The sequence below is a fragment of the Aythya ferina genome, assembly GCF_964211825.1.
Source record: "Aythya ferina genome assembly, chromosome: 19".
In the NCBI taxonomy this organism is placed as follows: Eukaryota; Metazoa; Chordata; class Aves; order Anseriformes; family Anatidae; genus Aythya; species Aythya ferina.
The window spans coordinates 11,300,180-11,318,876 of record NC_140309.1 but is presented as its reverse complement, the minus strand read 5'-3'; the positions used below and the strand labels follow the sequence as shown (position 1 = coordinate 11,318,876).

Below are 18,697 nucleotides of genomic sequence, written 5' to 3'. Positions count from 1 at the left end.
GAAGCAGGCCGGCAGCTGTTGGGGTTTTGCAGAGCAGCACGGGGCAGTGGTTTTATCCGAGTGGGTTACGCGTTACGGTGCTGGGGAGAGGAGGCACAAGTCCCCAGGTGGCTGTGGTGTTCTTCCCGTGTCTGTCTGCTGGAATGGAAAAAAAACATTGTAATGCTTGTAGTTGTAGCAAGGAAGTTGTTTTCCCAAAAACTCACTTTTGGCCCACTTGGCAGAGGCTGTTGGGAAGCAAACAGACGGTGCGGCGGCACCAGAGCATGGTGCAGGTCCCGGTGGGCGTGCTGCTGGGCACTTCCCTGCCGGGTCTGGGGCTGTCACCCAACTCCTCCACGTCAGGTGTCCCCTCTCCACCTCCTGGGGTGTCCTCCTGGACCTCGGCACCACGCAGAGGAGCTGCTGCTGAGGAGTGATGTCCTGGGGGGCAGGAGAAACCTGCCTCCAGCCACACCGTGAGGGACCACAAAAAACAAGGATGGGGAGAAGGAAGGGAAACAGTTTTGTGCCAGGAGTCTCAAAAATGCAAAGCCGGGCGAGGTAAGGAGGCAGGAGCCTGTTCAAGGCTTTTTTCCTCTCCTCCTCTACAGAGTAATTACTCCCAGCAAACTCCATACACTTTAATTAAAATGACTGCAACACAAGAGCAAGTCACTTACAACTGTACATACAGAGAGCTCTAAAAGCTTCAGTCACTGATAAGCATCTCACTTAGATGGCTCGTAATTGCTCCCAACATCGGGCGATCATTGCTGTTGTTTTGCCACTAATTCCGTACCATAGCAGCAAAGCCAAGATTGCAGGACACAGTGAATTGCATAATTTTTTTTTTTTTTTTTTTTTTTTTGCTGGTTTTCTTTCTGGCCAATTTAAAATTTGTCAAAGTCGGTCTTCTTCTGGATCACTGCCCTTTGATATTTCGCGCACTCCATTTGCCACAAACAAGCCGCAGGGCCGCAGTTCATGCTGACTCCAGCAGAAGCAGAGAAAGCTCCATTTATCTTACACTGCCTGCTGAATTCTTACTCATTAGCTGGGGGTTCACTGCCTCTCTTTAACCCCTGAGTGGCTGTCATCCCTCCCCGGAGCTGCTGAATCGTGGGGAAGAGGGGGCCGCTCGCCAGCATGTGCCTGGTGCGGAGGGGTGGGGAAGCGGCGAGCGCTCATTCGAGGCGTCCTCAGCCACTGGCTTCCGACTCCAGCGGGGGAGTGGGAGAGCAGGGAAGGCTGGCAGATATTGAATCATTTGACATAAATCTGTTCATTATCAATTCCCTGGCACGAGCGCCGAAATGTTTATTAGCCCCGTGTTTTATTAAAATGTCACTCAGAGCCGGGCGAGGACGGCACAGCGAGCCATGCCGAGCAAAAGGCAGGGGGAGAGGATGGCCCCGTCCTGCCCACCGCGCCGAGGAGGTGAGCGGCGATCCACGGGGACCACGCGAGCTGCAGGCCGTCGTTGAGAAATGGAGATTTGGCTTTATTTTGCTTATTTGTTACAAGTAGAGCCAAGCAGGTAGGAGTGGAACAGGAGTTCAGTTTGCCGTGCAGATGGCGGGTGTGTAACGGAGCAGTTGTGTGGTGGAAGAGGAATAAAAGGAATGGAAAAATGGACCCAGGCAGAGCAGGGCTGGATAGCACATCACCACACTTCTCCTGTCAGGTATTTAGCGTGGTAAAAGGGAATTATTTGTTCACCTGGCCGACGGGATGCCAGTGTGCACATCCCCTGCAGCTGACGCCAGGAGAAGGCTGGCCGTGTGCTAGCACACAGCAATAATTTTATTTGAAATGCCCCTTTGGTGAGCACCCGGCTGCGTTGTACGGGGCGTGTGGAGGGAGCACGCAGCTCCACGCCAGCAGCAGCTCTCCCAGTTTTCCTGCACAAACACCAGTGCTGCAGGCAGCCCTCACCTTCCCCGCGAGGGCACAGGACCAGAGGTGAGCCTGCACGGCGAGGACGTGGCTGTCGGTGCCCTGGGCTCAGCCCCGTTTCCCAAGGGGCTGAGAGCTTCCATCCCGTGGCCCGTTTGGCTCCCAGCTTTAGCTCGGCAAGGTAGATTACAGTTCAAAAGTCCAGTAATTATTTTCTGAGGGGTGGGTTGCTGGCTCGGTGTTGCAATTAATCAAAGCGCTGCTTGTTTTCTTGAGCAGCGACTAAGAAAAATGCTGCTGCTGCGGTGCCATCTCTCATGGAGCCCTGGACGAATGCAGTCAGCACGGCTGGAACTTTTTGTCTTTTAGGCGATGCTGATTTTCAGGAACTGCTTCTGTGTGCAAGTGCTGCTGCATTTAAATTGTTGTTAATTCACAGTCGTGAGTCTAGAAGAGCAAGCGCTGATCTCTGCCAGCTCCTCCATGACAATTGGCATCTTCAGCGTCCTCCCAGGAGGCTTGGCGATGATTCTCCCAAAATACAAATTTTTGGGAATTACTTAGCTGCCACACTTTGACCCTTTGCTCTGTCGCTAATTAAAGGCTTTAGGAGCAAAGGGCTGGGAGGGACCATGGCAGAACATCGCACGGTGCAGCTCAACGAGGATATTTCAAGCCCGTGCCACGAGCGTGTGTGACCTTCACTGCTCTTTCCTAGTGCACCTCCGTAACATAAATCCTCCTGAATATTTAGTGAAGCAATTACAAGCAGCCTCATTTAAAGAAACAAGCCACAATCCAAAAATGCCTGTCTCTCTGGGACGTGAGTGGCTCTCGGTGACCTTCCCTCTCCCCTCGAGCGCTGCCCGGCTGGGAGCCGTGCTGGCCGGGCACCCTGGGGCCAGCACCTTCCTGCTGCCTTCGCTGATTTTGTCAGCAGGAGCTGTGTTAAGGGCGGAGGGAAGGAAGGTGAGATGCCAGTGATATTTGTACCCCTGCACTAACCAGTCACTGTTAATGCCCCTTTGTAGGCTGCAGAGCCAGTGGCGTTTATATTGCCCGGCTCTCGGCGTGAGGACCGCTGCGGATCGGCCGGGTCAGGGAGCTCAGTGCTGGGCCCAGATCCTCAAGGGTGTGTTCGAGGAAGAGGCAGGAAAAGGGCCGAGTAAATGCTTTGCCATGCTGAGGCTGCGTGCCGAGGGTGAGGGAGAAAATCCCACCTTCTAACGGCTTCGAAACCATAAACCATCAAATTGATTCAGAAGCCGCCTGGCTTTCCGCAATCAGAGGGAACCTACAATAACATTTCTTGAAGTCATTTTGTCTAACCTGTTAAACTGGTCATATTTAAAAAAGCACTTTGCTACTAAATGTTATGGGAAGCCGTGATTCATGGGGCTGCTGAGCCATTTCCCTCTGGCAGGGACTTTATTAAAGCCCCTCGCAGCGCTGCAGCCGCCGCCGTGCGCGGGGCGGGCAGGAGGGCGGTTACCCCGATGAGGTTTTTGGATTAATGGGGCACAAATCAAAATAGTTTAGGTGGTGCTTTCTCTGCCGCGATGCTTGCCCTTAACTTTGGGAGAGGAGCATAAATTGACTGGGGACAGTCACGGGCTGCAGGAGCGGGAGGAAAATGTTTGGGAGCCGGGAGGTTGGATCGCACCGGCTGGGGACGGGGACACCTCGGTGTCACGCCTGGCAGACAGCAGAGGCTGGCAGCTGGGGAAAGTTTGAGGTTAAATAATCCATACCAGGTGGGTTTGCACCGGGTTTTGTTGGTTTGCCCAGCTGTGTTTGAGCAGAGGGCATCAGCAAGGACGGATCCCGTGCCTGTTGCTCATGAGGAGCTTGTGGAGGGTGAAGGGCATTTCGGCACGGCCCCTTTTCCCAGCAGGGTCCTGGCCTTGGCTCCTCAGACCTCAGAAGGGGCTCGAAAAGACACAGTAGAATGAAGAGGTCTTGGTGTGCTCCCCGTGGAGGTTGGGCTTTGCAGGTGCTCAGGACGAGGCCGTTCCCTGCCCCCTTCTGCCCATGCCGGTGGCTGCGATCCGCCCGGCGCCCTGCCGGCAACCTGGCGACTGCAGCGCAAAGCGCAACCCCAGACACATGGGATATTTTATGGCACTCAGGGAGCCGTCTTAGAAGCGTCCTGCGTTGCCTGCCAAGTTCGGAAGGTCACACGTGTCCTTCCTTGCTTTGGATTGCCGTCACGTCTCACCTGCTGGCCCCACCCGCGTGCCGGAGCCCGCGTCTGCGCTGCGCGGTGGTCGCTGCAGCGCGCTGCTCCCTTTGTCTCCCTATCGACCGGCGGCCGATCCATACCCGGAGGTCTATAATGTTCCTATGATTTAAACTTTAACAGTTTCATTAACTGTCCGGTACCTTTAGAGCAAAGGAATCCCATATTTTAACTGCCCTCATCTTGCCAGGGTAAGATTTGTGGAAGGAGACTTCTTTTCCCCAGAAATAAATAAATAAAGCCCGAGCTTTCTGAAAAACCCTGAGGCCTCAAGATCTGACTAGAAAAGAAAGAAAACCATTCCAAGATATTTAATTGTACAGGGGGCTTACAGGATTGATCGAGAGCTTAGCTTTTTACAATAGTCCAGTGAATAAGAAATGCTCCTGACAAACGATCGATGATGGGATAATCACTCTTTATCCCCCCTCCTCATTGTTACCTTCTTTCTTTCAGGAGAACAGGGTTCAGAAGTCAAAAATCTTTATAGACGCTGCTTTTAAATTAAGCAGAAAATAGACATTGACATATTTGTTAATCTCACCTAAATCATTACTGGGCCTGGCTGCTTTGCCTGTACACCGTGCGCGTGGCGGAGAGGCCACAACACACGAGCGGTGCTGGCTTGGAGCGGGGGGATGTAGGAACTCGTGGCTTTAACGGGGATAAATACCAATAATTCTTTATTCTGAAGGCTGTAAGAGTAGCTGCTCTTAATTAAAACCTTCTTACTAGCACCTGAAAGGTGAGGCAACATTTGTATTGGTAGGTTCGCAAAAGCATTGCTTGGCCTGGAAGCAGCGGTGTGCGGCTGGGCTGGGGCTTGGGAGTGTGTTGGTGTCTGTGTGTCCATGTGTCTGTCTGTGTGTCTGTCTGTGTGTCTGCCTGCTGTTCCCATCTCCTCTGACATGGAAGAGGAGCTCGGGGAGGACACGAGGTCCTGCTGTGTTTGTGGGCTGGGCAGTGAGCAGCCTGCTGGGCAGCGCTCCGCTGTGTGCGTGGCTTCACCGTGTCCGTGCTCAAACGAGCAGTGTGTGGGACATCATTCATTTTTAGGAATGAGTCCAGCAAATCTGTCACTTAATTGATGGCTCAACTCATTGGCATTTAAATGGAGTGAGTTTCCATGGAGCTTTCCTTTGGAGCTCTTGCCTGAACGTTGCTGGCAGGGGAGCTGGGCTGGAGCACTTGGGTTTAACTTGAGGCTGCTTGGCACGGCTTCCAGCCGATGGGCTGGCGCTCGTCATGGCCAGAGCAGCCTGGGTTTGGCTTGAGAAACCTCCCTTCTCCCTCTGGACTGGCAGCAGCTGTTCGTACAGCCCTGGCTCTGACCTGCTGAAGGTTCCTGACATGTGGCTGTGCCTGTTGCAGGTACCCCTGAGCTGAGCCCTGCCGACCGAAAAGAGCTGGAGACGAAGCTGAAGGAGCGGGAGGAGTTCCTGATCCCCATTTACCACCAGGTGGCCATGCAGTTTGCCGACTTGCACGACACACCCGGCCGGATGCAGGAGAAGGGGGCCATCACTGTGAGTGCCACGGAGCTCGCCCCGGGTCAGGGCAAGCTGCTGGGGGAGGCAGGCTCAAAGGGTCTGGGTGTCCCGTGGGGCTGCAAACAAACCTCGGCCCCAGTGAGCTGACTCAGACACCGGGGCTGCATATTCCTTGTATATTCCTCCTGTGCGAGTGACATAACTGAACCTGTCCTGAGCGCACACCTTTCCCTCCTGTGGGGAGCAAGGCATCTGTATTTCTCCATGTAAATGTCCCTCGCTCATTTCTCCTTCTCCACCTGTGTCTGGGGCAGGACATTCTAGACTGGAAAACTTCCCGTACCTTCTTCTACTGGAGGCTGAGACGTCTTCTTCTGGAGGACGTGGTCAAAAAGAAGATCCACGCTGCCAACCCTGAGCTGACCGATGGGCAGATCCAGGCTATGCTGAGACGCTGGTTTGTGGAAGTCGAAGGGACTGTAAAGGTAAGAGAAAACACAGCTTCACCACGGCAGCAGCCTTCCTTGGGTGTGAGTTCAGTGAAGTGCTCCCAGGTGGAGTTGGACTTCTGGTTTTTAAATGCAATGTCCAAAAACATTTTAGGTGATAAAAGAGAACCTGGAGAATGTTCCCAGTCACGAGCTGCTGTATGGGAACACTTCATATCAGGCCAGAAAAGCAACACGCTCAGTTCAGTTGGTTTTTCACAAGCACCACTGGTGTGAAAACCTGAGCATCCTGAAAAGACAAGCAGCTGTCTCAGCAAAGCCAGGAAGGAGGCCCTAGGAAGGAGGCTGCGCAGAGGTGCTGCTGCCTGGCAGAACTGGCAGCAGGAGTCCCAGCAGCCCCAGGACACGCTGTGCACCCCCCCTGAACGTCTCCAGCCCCCTGTGTCTGCGTGCCTGAAATACCACTGCGGAGCTGCGAGCGCTCGCAGAGGCGGGGGGAAGGAGCTCCCCCAGCTGTGGGGACCAGTCCCTGTGTCCCTCCAATCCTCCGTGATGTGAAAGCAGGATTGTTGCTATTTTTTAATCATTCTTTTATACTGAATAATATCCTAAATCCTGCGCTACCCACTGATGCTGAAGGGAGGAGGGGTTCCTGTGCTGCAGTTCTGCCGGGCAGATGTTCCGTGCCTGCAGGGGGCATTTCGGTCAGGTCTGGGGGCAGCAGCAAGGAGCCAAACCACGGAGCCGTCCTGTCCTGCTGCTTGCTGAGCGGGCTGTGTCCCCGCTGTCCCCCTTCCTCGGGGCTGCCCTCCCCTTCCTCCCCTTTCCCTGGGCCCTGAACTCAGCTCGCACATGCCCGGCAGTCGGTGCCCGTCCCCACGTCCCAGCCCACAGGAGCCCCTGTGTCCCCCGGGCTGCGCAGGGCTTTAAGGCCACGTGGAGCCGTGTGCCATCAAAGGCAGGGGTACAGATTCGCTGCCAGATGTAACTGCTGAGGTTTGGGGGGGTTTGGGGTTGCCTCGGCACCGTCCTCATCTGATGGTTGTGTGCAGGATTTCTTTTTTAATTGTGCTCCAACTCTGAAGCTGGCAATCTCTGAAGAGCAATCTCTGTCGTGGCTCTTAGGTTGTTTTTGTCACAATCCTCCAATCTGAGTTCTTTCTTTCATTTTATTTTATTTTATTTTTAAAGTCACAAACACTCAGGGGTTCCAGAAAAGGGGGGGAAGTGCTCTCTGGAGGGCAGCAGGCTTTCCAAGGTAGTGTCTGAGCGTCTTTAAAAGCGGGCATCTCGTTAGCTAATACATTACACCAATCAAGGAGAGTTATCTTAAGCCACAATTAATCTGCTCCCTGGCATATGTTGATAGGAAAGCATCATGCTGTTTCTTAATTAAAAGCAAACGGATTAAAAATGATTAATAAGAGTATTAAATATTCTCCTAAAGTAAAAGCTTTGGGATTCTTGGGTAAATCTAGCTTTACGCAGGTCTGCAACCGTAAGGCAGCTTCTTGGTGTTTTTTTTTTCCCTTCCCTGAAATCTTCCTAAGTGCCCTACTTTGTATGCAGGGAGCATTGCTGGCATGTCTGGGGGCAGAAGCAAGGAGGAAAAACTAACGAGTTTAAAATAATAATAAGAAAAAAACAATGAAATAAGCAAAATCTCGAGCCTGACATGACATCACTGCTTTAAGACAGTCGTACACATAATTTGTAAGGAAAAAAAAAGCCAAAACACCTGGTGGGAGCGCTGGGCCGCAGTCTGGTACCCCTGTAGCATCTTCCTGCTGAAAGGGACGCACCCTGCCCACGGGGGGCAGCCTGCGGGACCGCGGCATCTCCCTGCCGGGCCACAAGGCTGCTGCTGCTGCTGCTGCTGCTGCATCGCTGCGAGCACCGGGCTCGGCCTCTGCTTCAGCCGGCACCTCTGCAGCACGTCGGGCAGGACCCGTGCTGGGTGTGCGCGAAGGGCCCTCGCCACGGCACAGCAGCTCCCCGCGGGTAGAGCAGCAGCTTTGTCAGCACGGGGCGAGCATTTCTTGTGAGAGTCCTAGGAAAGAGGGGAAAAAAGTTCCTCGACTTTGGGAACTGGTAATTAAGTACACGGATGAAAGGTCAGCAGTGAGGGGGTGATAATTAAACAACGGGTCGTTAGTGCCAGTGCCGTCTTTGTGCTCCTCTCCGGTATTGGCAAGGCCGAGGGAAATCGGCTGTGGGGTGCCAGGCGGGATGGCCGCGGGATTTCCTGCAGTGAAAGCGTTTTGCTGGCTTGCTGCTGCCGCCCCAAGGGTGCCCCAGGACTACACTGGTACCCTGGCCTCGTGTGCTGAGCCTTCAGCTCTGGGTGCAGACGTCCATCGCGTGCCCCCACCTCGGCAGGACCGAGCGCGGTGCGGGGCGGCTCAGCCAGGCCCAGAGCCACCTCCTGAATTACCGCCCCGAGCTCATTGTCATTCTGACTTTGACTTCGTTAGTGATAACAGAGAAGGATAGTGCACCTTTAAATGACGAGCTTTGTGTTTAATTACCCAAATAAAATGACATAAATATGAATGAGTGCTAATGGTGGTACTTGCTTTTCCGGAAACCATTAACAAAACGATTCTTAAATGATTTGTAAAGAAAATGAGAGGAGAAGAGAGGAGCGAGAAGGCTATTAGGCATCTAACACACTCCTGAATTATTATGTAGTCAGCTACCTAGCAAATACCAGGTGAAATGATCTTGCAAAATTAAAAATGGGTTTTGTTGCCAAGGCCTCTCGGGGCTGCGGACACAGCGACCTCCTTCAGGAAGGGCCGTGGGTGTCCGGGCTGGGTCCTGCCGTGCGCCGACACCGCCTCAGCCTCCCAGCAGCAGGGACGTGGGTCCTGGGAGGGCTCAGCACCAGAAGCCCCGCTCAGCTGTGCCCCCGGCCCGCCCTGCCCTCCCCATGGGGCTGTGGCCTTTTGGGATCTGGCTTCTTGGCAGGGGCAGCTCAGGGGCATCCCTCGCGGCTCAGTGGTAGCCCCTGGAAGCTGTGCTGCCTCCGTGGCTCATGTGTAACCACACCTACAGGAGGAGATGTGGAAGAAATGAATCGTCTTGTGACCTGCTAGTTGTTGGTTGTGTTTATAAAAGCCAAGCACAGTGGAAAAACCACCGAGGGCTGCCCCAAGGCTGCCAGTAATTGGGTTAACTTCCAGGAGCGGCACATGGGGAGCGGGTGCCTGCAGTCAGCGGTGGGCCCATGGGACTTGGGGCGGGTGCTGGGACCCGCGGTGACACTTGTGGTTTGCTCACAGGCCTACCTGTGGGACAGCAACAAGGACCTGGTGGAGTGGCTGGAAAAGCAGCTAACAGAAGAGGAAGGCGTTCGCTCCGTTGTGGATGAAAACATCAAGTACATCTCCAGGGACTACATCCTCAAGCAGATCCGGAGGTAAGCCATCCGCGCGGCCCGGCACCGCTGCGGGAGCTAATGAGAAATAGGGAATTGTCCAAAATCTGCATCTTGTGGACTCTGCCTGGTCCGGAGAGCTCCTGTGAGGGGGGGTGCCTTGAGCAAAATGAGCAGAGCAAATGAACAAAAAGACACCAGAGCGGGGCTCTTCTCCAGCAGCATCCAAACCTCCCTGGCCATGCTCTGCCCTTCCCTAAAATGAGAGCCGTGAAGATCCAGGGCACAGAAATTCCATTGCTAATGTGTCTTTCTCCATTTGAGACAGATAATGGAAAATTATTAGTTGGTAGGAGGTCACGTATTTTGGAGGAGCGCATGCTGTGTGAAGCAAGGAGAGAGCAAATCTCTGAGCTGTGCTCCTGCCGTCAGTGGGGTGTTGACCACACACGGCCAGAGAACCCTCAGTTTTCATCCCTTTATTTCTTCCAGCCCTAGTCTTTGCAGACCAGCTAGCTGCTTCTGCGCTCAGTGTCATAAAATGCCCGGTTCCTTTTGATTATTGCTCAGAACTACAGCAAATAAACCCCCTGATACTAACACATCGGCAGACAACCCAACCCTCCTGCCTGTCCCAGGTACTGTTGGTGTTTGCAGACATCCTGCAGAACCCGTTCAGCCTCGTGAGCCAAACACTGTGAGACCAGTGGCACCAGGGCTCGCTCCTGCCCTCCCCACACCTCCCCTGCTGCCCTGGGTGGGCCCGGCCCAGCCCCGTGGGGATTTCAGCCTCCGCACGTCTGAGCTCTGCCACCATTGATCGGCGCGAAGGCCCTCGGAGCCCGCACGGCTCGCAGTCAGTTAACACAAGTGCCTGCTGCCGCGGCCGCTCTCTCTTAAAGACCCCATATTTCAGTCCTCCCTGACGGGGAGCTGTCGGACGCGCTCCGGTGCGAGGGCCGGGGCTGCCGTCACTTAACTCTCGCCTCTTTCCAGCCTGGTCCAGGCCAATCCGGAGGTTGCCATGGATTCGATCGTGCACATGACCCAGCATATATCACCCACCCAGCGAGCGGAGATCGTGCGGATCCTCTCCACAATGGACTCGCCTTCTTCAACGTAAGAGCATCGATTTCCCGTACTCCCCCCTGCCCGGTACAGTGGAGGAAAAAAAAAAAAAAGAAAAAAAAAAAAAGCTCAGAATTGCCCTTTGTCTGCTCGACTGCGACCACTGTACCGAGACGGGGAGGCTCAGGGAAATGCTGGAAGAGTGACATTTTTATTTTTTCAAATCAGACTGACCAGAGGAAGTGTGTTCTTTGGCCACAGACACGAGGAAAATGTATAAACACAAGCGCCTGCGGAATTGAGTTACAGCTGTCTAACTGTACCTTATTTATTTAACAAAGCGTGACTGGACCAACGCATCGGTTAGCTGTTCGACAAAACCACAGCCAGGCAATGACGGGTACGCTGGTACCGTGAGGTCTTGGCATAGCCCAGCGGGGGCTGAGTCCGCCCCTGCGCCCCTGCCCGCTCCTCTCCCCACGCCCGGCCCCACAGCGGCCGCGCGGTGCTGCCACGTGCCAACGTTACAGCCCTGACACCCTGCGGGGGCGTCCGCTGCGGGCCGAGGCCGGGCAGGACCCTGGGGAGCGGGTGGGAGCCCCCCCTTGTCCCTGCAGCTGGGAAATCCTCCTGTGTGGGGTCGTGTGGGCGAGTGGCGTCCGCCACCGTGTCAGCCCTCTTGTCTCTGTCAGCCAGTGCGATTTTTATTCCAGATGTCTGTCTTGTTACTCGGTAGCAGAAGAAGATCAGCATTTACAGCCAGCGCCGTGCCCGTGCCCCAGCAGCCGGGGAGGCTCCCGGGCTTCCCGGGGCTGCTCCCTACCAGGGGGAGCGGCAGGGCAGGGCTTCACAGGCTCCAACCCTTTGCCTTTGTGCCCAGTTCCCTTAGAATGGGTCACTGAGGCGTGTGAGAAGCCCTTCTAGGAGGAGATAAAAGATGAGACCAAAATGCAGCTGTTCAGCCGTTTCTGCTCTGCCTTCCCTACTCATTGTGAGGGGTAACACACATGGGGCAGCCCCACTTCTGCATACACATCCTCTAAGTGCTAATTCCTTTCATGTGAGTAGGCAGCCAAAGCTAAAAGCAGATACGTAAGGGAGTGGAAGGGACAGAGTCGAACACACAGATGGGGTTAGAACTGCAAAATTGGGTTTAAGGCACCTGAGCAGCTTTTCTCCTGTGCCCCTCCCTGCCCCAGAGCTGGCTTGAGCGCCGCCCCCACCACCTGGGTCACCCTCATGGGCAGCTGGGGAAGGGACCCAGATGGTTCCCACAAGACAGAAATATTAAAAAGCAGTTACTTTTTGGTCATCACGTTCTTTAGCACCAGCTGGCACGTTCACCTGCTCCAGTGGTCGCTGTGCAGCCAGGACGGTCCGCAGTGGGTCCGCAGTCAGCGCTGGGCAGGGGCCAGGCTGCCCGCAGCGCAGGCTGAGGCAGCTCCCTGCTGAGACTGCCCCCGGGGCCTTTGCCAATCTCGACACTTTTTTATTTTCAGGGGCCTCCTGACCATAATAAAAGATCAGGTACGCAGGAAGTCTGTAAAATGTAATGTTGGAGAGCTTACACCAATGATTGTCTTAAAAGTATTTCAGATTTTACAAATCCGCTTTTAGTATTGCACGAATCAGAAGGGATGTTTTTATGAGTTAATTACAATGCCAGTGCCTCACACCTGTGCTCTTTCCTTCCGAGCTGCAGCGCACCCCTTCTGCGTGTGGGGTGCGAGAGCTCTTACAAAGCCAAGGTGCGGCACCGTGGGCGGCTGCTCTCCTCCCCAGGGAGCACAGCGCCACGGCCCACGGTGCCTGGAGTCATCCGAAGGACTAGCCTCGTCCTAATAGCTTAGAACCCTAATTTGATTTCAAAGACTCTTTTTTTTTTTTTTCCACTAGAGCCCCCCGAACAAGCCCCTAAAGATGCTTTTACTTAGGCCACTCTGGGCTGCAGCAGGACACAAAGGACAGACAGAGAATGTCTCAGCCAGGCAGGACTGCTCGGGGTGGGCGAGCGCAGCGCATGGCCCGCTGGGCTCCTCTCCTGTCCCCAGCGTTTCCTTCGTGGTGGTGCCTGCAGGTGTCAGCAGGAAATGTCCTGGTGCCCACAGCTCGGTTCCTGTGCTTGGGGGGAGCTGCAGCTGCCAAAGTCTGGGCAAGAGCAGAGCCCCTCTAGCTCAGCGTTACAGGCACTGGGGCAGGCTCGACTTAATTTTGGGGTAAAGTAGCTCCAAAAAAAACAAAACAGCCAGCAGTTAGCATTGGAGCTGGTTGGAAGTTGAAGCCTGGCTCTGGCCGTGGGAGCACTGCGGATGCCGTGGGTGCTGCAGGCGGGGGCAGCGCCCGAACCGAGCCGGGCGGGGGGCAGGCGCTGCGGGGAAACCACCCTCGGTACATACAGTTCTTGCTGGTGCTGAAGTATTTCACTTACCTCAATTTCTTTTAATAAAAAGAATGAATTACATCTCTCTCTGTTGCCAGGAGTGAAAAGTCTGTCACCCCTCATCCCGAGCACCTCCGGGGAGCTCTGCTTTGCCTCAGGGAAGGAGCTGAGGCACTGCGTGGTCTCGGCTGTGCCCCTGCCTGCACGAGCTCCTCATGAGACTGCCCGGCAGGCCCCTGTTGCCCCTTGTTCCCTCCCGTTGTCACCCCTCTGGAGGTGTTTGGAATAAACCTTTTGGGACATAAGAACACAGGTGCCAGCGGGAGGAGCAGCTCCTCTCCGAGGGCTCCGCTCTCTGCCCCGCGCTGGGCCTGGCTCCCAGCCCGCAGCTGCTGCCCCGGCGAGCTGTTAGCATCGTGCCCCTTCCCCAGCTTTATTTTCCTCTTTAATGTTCAGCTGAAACAAGCAAGCAGGGAAAGCCCAGCGGCAGCGAGCCTCTGAGGGTGTCACAGAAGAACCCTGAGCCCTCTCCCGGGGGTGTCACAGGGGCAGGGCCGTGCTCAGCAGGAGCCCCGTGGAAATTTCACCGCCAGGACCTGGGCTGTAGGGCTGTCCCCGGCTGACCCCGGAGCAGTGCACCAGCTCCTTTCCCAAGTTCCCTGCAGTGAAGGTTAGTTTTGGGGTGTGACGTGTGTCAAACCAGACGATGTTAGCCAGGAAAACCCCAGCGTTGTTCTCAAAGCAGAGTCCTGATGAGCAAAAGCATAAATCACCTTAACAAACATCATACGGTTTGGATGGGGGGGACCCTAGTGAACTCTAGAAATGCATTTAAAACTCTTTAGCCTAAAATATCTACATATTAAAATGCCAAGAAAAGTACCAAAGCTGTAAGCTCTCAAAAGCCCAAGATCAAAGTGCCATCATCTTTTAATGTAAACCTTTTGTTGCATCAACAGTCTTAAGAGGGATGAGAGACATCAAAATAAAAACTGAGACAAACTGTGGCTTTGTAGCTGTTTTTTGTTTTAGTCTCTTCTCTCAATTTGGGCCATGAAATAGGTCAGCTCCATTACTGATCAGCCTTCCCACAAATATTTAAAACAAATTGAATTGCACACCCAATACCCATCACAATTACGCCAGGCACAATAACTAAATTAGCAATTCAACAAAATAATTGGAAATGCGATTCTCTCTATTCCACAGCCTCCCTCAGGGGTTTGGCCGATCTATGGGGGGAAAACTCTGCTTTACTAATTCTGCAGCTAATTAGAGACACACTTGTAAATGAAGTTGTTTGTCTGAAAGTTGAAATTCTTTGCTGTTGTGGGGTTTGGGGGAGGTGGGGGGGGTCACAGAGCCCCTCCATCCGTCCCCCCGCCGGTCACACGCGCAATTCCCACGTACAGCCCGTTGCTGTGCAATGTTTTGCAAAGGTGTAATGCCTGTTTGTGTAGGTACTAATTAGCAGATGTAGCATGAATTAATATAGAATTAATATTCTGCTGGGGGGGGGAGGTCTCGTCTGCTGTTAAATGGTGGCACTGAGCTTTAGGAAAACTTGGCGGAGAGCACCCCGGCCTTCTGCGCCCCCGCGACCCAGCGCACGAAGCTCTGGTCCATGCTGCAGCCCCGAGGTCCCATCAGGCGTGATCAGGACCAGCAGCACCTGCCCCAGTTCCGGGGTTACTGGGGTTACTGGGGGCAGAAGGCGCTGCTGCTCCAAGCCCTGCGCTGCTTTAGCGGCAAGGTCAGCGGGGAAGCGGGGCCCTGGCAGGCTGGAGCTGCCGGCCCAGGTTCTCCCCACGTCTCACACTGCCCAGGTTGGGGGGGAGCAGGGAGAAAAGCCTGCTTAAACACTGATAAGTGAATTCAAAAGCATGCTTAGCAGGGCTTTGACTCTTATCTCTTCAAACAATACGAATGGGAAGTTATCACATTTAAAGTGTTTCGTATTACCCTTTTAACATTACATCCAGCTCTCCAAAAATAAAAAATAATAAAAAAAAAAATATGAAGTGCCCTGGTGCTACAACGTTAAAGGACACAGAAGTCAAACTGGAAAGGCGTTACAGCCTGCAGAATGTGCAGTCAGCGCCCCAAGCCTAAGCCACAAATAGAGGCCAGACAAGTTGCCAGCACAGCAAACCCCAAAGTAGGGTAGGGGCACGGCGCTTTCTGTTAACCATCCTTAATGCTTGCTCTGACAGTGCGAGCAGCATGAAACCATTCCACCGACACAAACTTTGGAAGCAGCCAATATACTCCCCTTGATGCCTTTCAGAATTGCGGTTATTAAACCATGAGATTTTAATGATGTTAGACGACCACACAGCTTTGCTGCTGCTCGGAAAATAAGTGCAGGTACCGTTAACGGGTGGGGAGACGGAGCCGTGTGCGGGTTGTGCCAGGCTGGGAAGGGGAAGCGGCGCACGCAGCCCGGCTGCTTTCCACCTTCTGCCAGGGAATTGATGGGGGGATGCTTCCAGGAATGGCCTTGGGGTGGTCACACCCCGAGGACGGTAACAGCTGGGAGCACCAACCCCATGATGGGCTTCGTGTGAAACTAAACGACCTTGCTCACTAACGAGCGTGGGACTGCTCAGCACAGGCTGAGCCAAATCTGCTGCTCCCTGCACCTTTGGGTGGCTCTCACGGCAGTAACTACGGGGAGTTGTGCTGCTGTGGGGCTCTTTGCTGGAGGTGAGGCCATCAGGGGCATCCCGAAATAGGAAGGGCAGCAGAAAGGAGCAAGTGGTGGCACTCAGTGAGCTGCTGCCTGGCACATTTTGAGCAGGGAGCTGCGAGATGGAGATGGGGGCTGGAGAAATCAATGCGCTTCCCTGAGAGCTGCAGCTACTGCCTCGCTGCAAGTGAACATAGATTTATCCACCCGTGATACATATGTTTGCCACACCAAGTCAATACTCACCTTGCACTTATTTTCTAAATCCAAGAAAAATGGTACATTTACCGGGCGGGGAGCCCGGCCTCCGCCGCCTCCTCAGCCCCCATTGATCCGGGCCCAGGACCGGCAGCGGGGAAGGGAAAAGCAGCGCAAAGCCCCGGGGGCTTCCTGAAACTGGGGGGCACAGGCACGAGGCCACACAGCGCCCTCGGAGCCTCCTTTTAGAGGAGGGGAGCTGGGTTTAACTCCGGCATGGCGCTTTTTTGAAAAGGTCACAAAACCCTCAGCTTAACGCCCCCCTCCCAAAGGAAATGTTTCTGTTCCTGGTCACTCGCCTCTCGCAGCACCCCGCGTGGGGTTGGTCACGGGCTACTTTTCGTGCAGGGTGGTGGCATTTAGCCAAACTGCAGCCGTACAGACGTGCACCTTGCTCCTGCTTTTAGACAGTCCCACGGCGAGCACTGCTCAAGCCACGTCCCTGCAGGTGTTGGTTCTCCCCCGGTGCGGCAGGCGCTGCTCCGTCCAGCACGTAAGGGGTCAGGCAGCTGTTGACGGGAAACAGGTGAGTAGAAAGCAGACTTAAATCTGTAATGAAGAAGTGTAAAAGTGATTAATTAATTTCAGGTGTGCAGACAGCTCTAGGGACGCAATGAAGAGCAACAATGCAGCTACCGAGAAAGTGTTTCAATGGGGAAAAAAAAAGGGCTACAGGCACATTGCCACAGGCCTGGGTTCGAGCAAAGGCAGGCGCTGGGAGCAGAGGGAGCTCCCCTGGCCGGCCGGCACCACGGGGGGTGTTAAATTTTAATTTAAAAATTAATTTAGCCAGGGCAGCAGCTCAGCACCACAGTGACATGCCCACAGACACGAGGCCATGCGGCTTTCCTGTGTCACCACCGGGCCCTGGGGAGAGGCAGTGACACCAACGCCTCTGGGTAAATAACGCCCTGCTGCTGGGCCCAAGAGGACCCGCAGCTGCCGGTGCCTTTTCTGCACGGATCAGACGTGGACAATCAGTTTACAAAGCGTTTTAATTAGAGCACAGAAAACACCAAACAAAGACAGTAGAGTTCATGTGGTCACCAGCAGTGGCCAGCTCATTATACAGAGATATGCACAGATTATTTACGCAAGATAACCTCCATTGCAGATTGATCACAGCAGGCTAATAAATTCCCCTTACGGGGATTCATTTCCAGCTTCTGACCTTTGGATATAAAAACCCCACAAAAAGCCCCACGTGAGCGAGCTCCTCTGGCCAGCTTTACATTTGTGCTGGCATCTTTCTAAAGTGTGTCACGGCGGTGGTGAGGACAGGAGGGCTCAGAGTCATGATCAGCAGAAATAATTAAGCGTACAGGATCAATGATGGACTGAAAAATCCACCAATATGTTCTAATTGCAGAAACATCCCCAGATGTGTCCCCATGTTGCACTCTGAGTCAGCCCATGTCCACGTCTGCAGCACGTTCGGTCAGGAATTGGCGTGTGGACGGGGAGCGCTGGCTGTCTGCAAGGAGAGCACCTTTTCTCTGTTTTAAGGCCACGTTAATTATGTAAATGACATTTAAATCCTCTTGACTCGGTGAAAATAAAGTCACACATTGCAGATAGGCAGCCAACGAACAGAACTGAACGCTTCAATAAAAAACCCACCAATCCCCAAAATAAAATCTCGGCGGATTTAATACGAACGTGGGTGACCTGATTGCAGGAGGGGCTGGCGAGCCCTGCTGGGCTGTGCAGTGTGTCCCTCCCCCCGGCAGAACAAGCTGCCTGTGCCGAGCAGATTGCAAAATCAAGGTCAGGAATTTAAAAGGAATAGTGGAAAACCGATCGTCTTTGGGAGGAGGCAGAGTTCCTTTTAAAGGTGGGGGGGAGGCATTTAGCCAAGCCAAACGTCTGCCCCACACTCTTCTTTCTGAACCAGTGTGGTTCGGCAGTGACCATGTTTGGTGTTCCCTCGGTGAGGTTTTTAGGAACAAACCAGCAGCTGGAGACACCCCGCTCCGGGTGCTCTTGGGGCAGGGGGTGCGGAGCCTGGAGGTGTGCTTGGTCCTGATGCGAAGGCCGGGTGCTAATTCTGCTAATTCTGCTCGGGTTCTTCAGGACGCGTGATTTTTCCAAACAGCGACCGATAGAGCTCCGTCCTGGGGAAAGGAGGGAGGAGGAGGGGGAAAAATTACTTCCCAAGGTCAAACTGCAAGCAAGAGGCTGCCACCAAACCCACCTGCTCCTTAAAACGAAAAGGCCTCGTATAATTAAAAATGCATTCAACAATCGTTATTAATACATGCAAGCAAAGGGAAGAACTTGCCTGAGCCCAATCACACGCGGTACAGAAATATGTAAATATTTCAGTGTGGCTGGATACCGTATCTCTGGAGAATGAGGGCTTCTATAAGTTTGCCCTTTACAGACAGGCTCTTCAAGTAAGAAAACAAGATTGAATATTTTAATAGGATGTATGAGACCGCAGAGCCATAAGGAGGATTCAATCAGACAGTCTTCGTGGGACTATAATTTAGTTTTCATACATTTTCTTGGACTTGACGGTACTTGAAAAACAATGAAAATGACCCAGCAACAAGAGTCCAATTAATATCACACATGCAGCAATTGTGATAACAGGAGCAAGTTAAAAAAAAAAAAAAATAAAATAAAAAATAAAGTGGGCTGGGGTTATTTATTTATTTTTAATTTAAAACCAAAGTAACCTGAGAAGAGAGCTGGGAAAAGGAGAGAGCGTTTTTATAACTCGCACATTTCAGGAAATCAAGGCAGACCCCAGGAGAGCACGATTTCCTACGGCGGCTCTGTCTGCAGGCACAGCCCCGTTGTGCGATGCCATGCAGTGCTGCGGGGGGGATTTCTTCCCTCCTGAGCTCTGCAACGACCACGGG

General features: G+C 53.6%; 2 protein-coding genes across 11 annotated transcripts in view; one reads left to right on the top strand and one right to left on the bottom strand.

The window, feature by feature from the left end:
• Window positions 1-12,968, top strand: part of ACACA (acetyl-CoA carboxylase alpha) — a 125,055-nt gene extending 112,087 nt beyond the window's left edge. For all 10 annotated transcript variants that reach the window (XM_084493481.1, XM_084493482.1, XM_084493483.1 and 7 more), the window contains 4 exons: window positions 5,489-5,643; window positions 5,922-6,092; window positions 9,341-9,477; window positions 10,432-12,968. In XM_084493481.1, coding sequence (XP_084349607.1) covers window positions 5,489-5,643; window positions 5,922-6,092; window positions 9,341-9,477; window positions 10,432-10,558 — 590 coding nt within the window. In that variant the 3' untranslated portion in view covers window positions 10,559-12,968. The remainder of the gene's footprint in view (window positions 1-5,488; window positions 5,644-5,921; window positions 6,093-9,340; window positions 9,478-10,431) is intronic.
• A 3,839-nt stretch (window positions 12,969-16,807) lies between these two features.
• The window catches only part of AATF (apoptosis antagonizing transcription factor), a 48,909-nt gene continuing 47,019 nt past the window's right edge, over window positions 16,808-18,697 (bottom strand). The window contains exon 12 of the mRNA XM_084493573.1: window positions 16,808-17,944. Within this exon, the coding sequence (XP_084349699.1) occupies window positions 17,881-17,944 (64 nt within the window). The 3' untranslated portion in view covers window positions 16,808-17,880. The remainder of the gene's footprint in view (window positions 17,945-18,697) is intronic.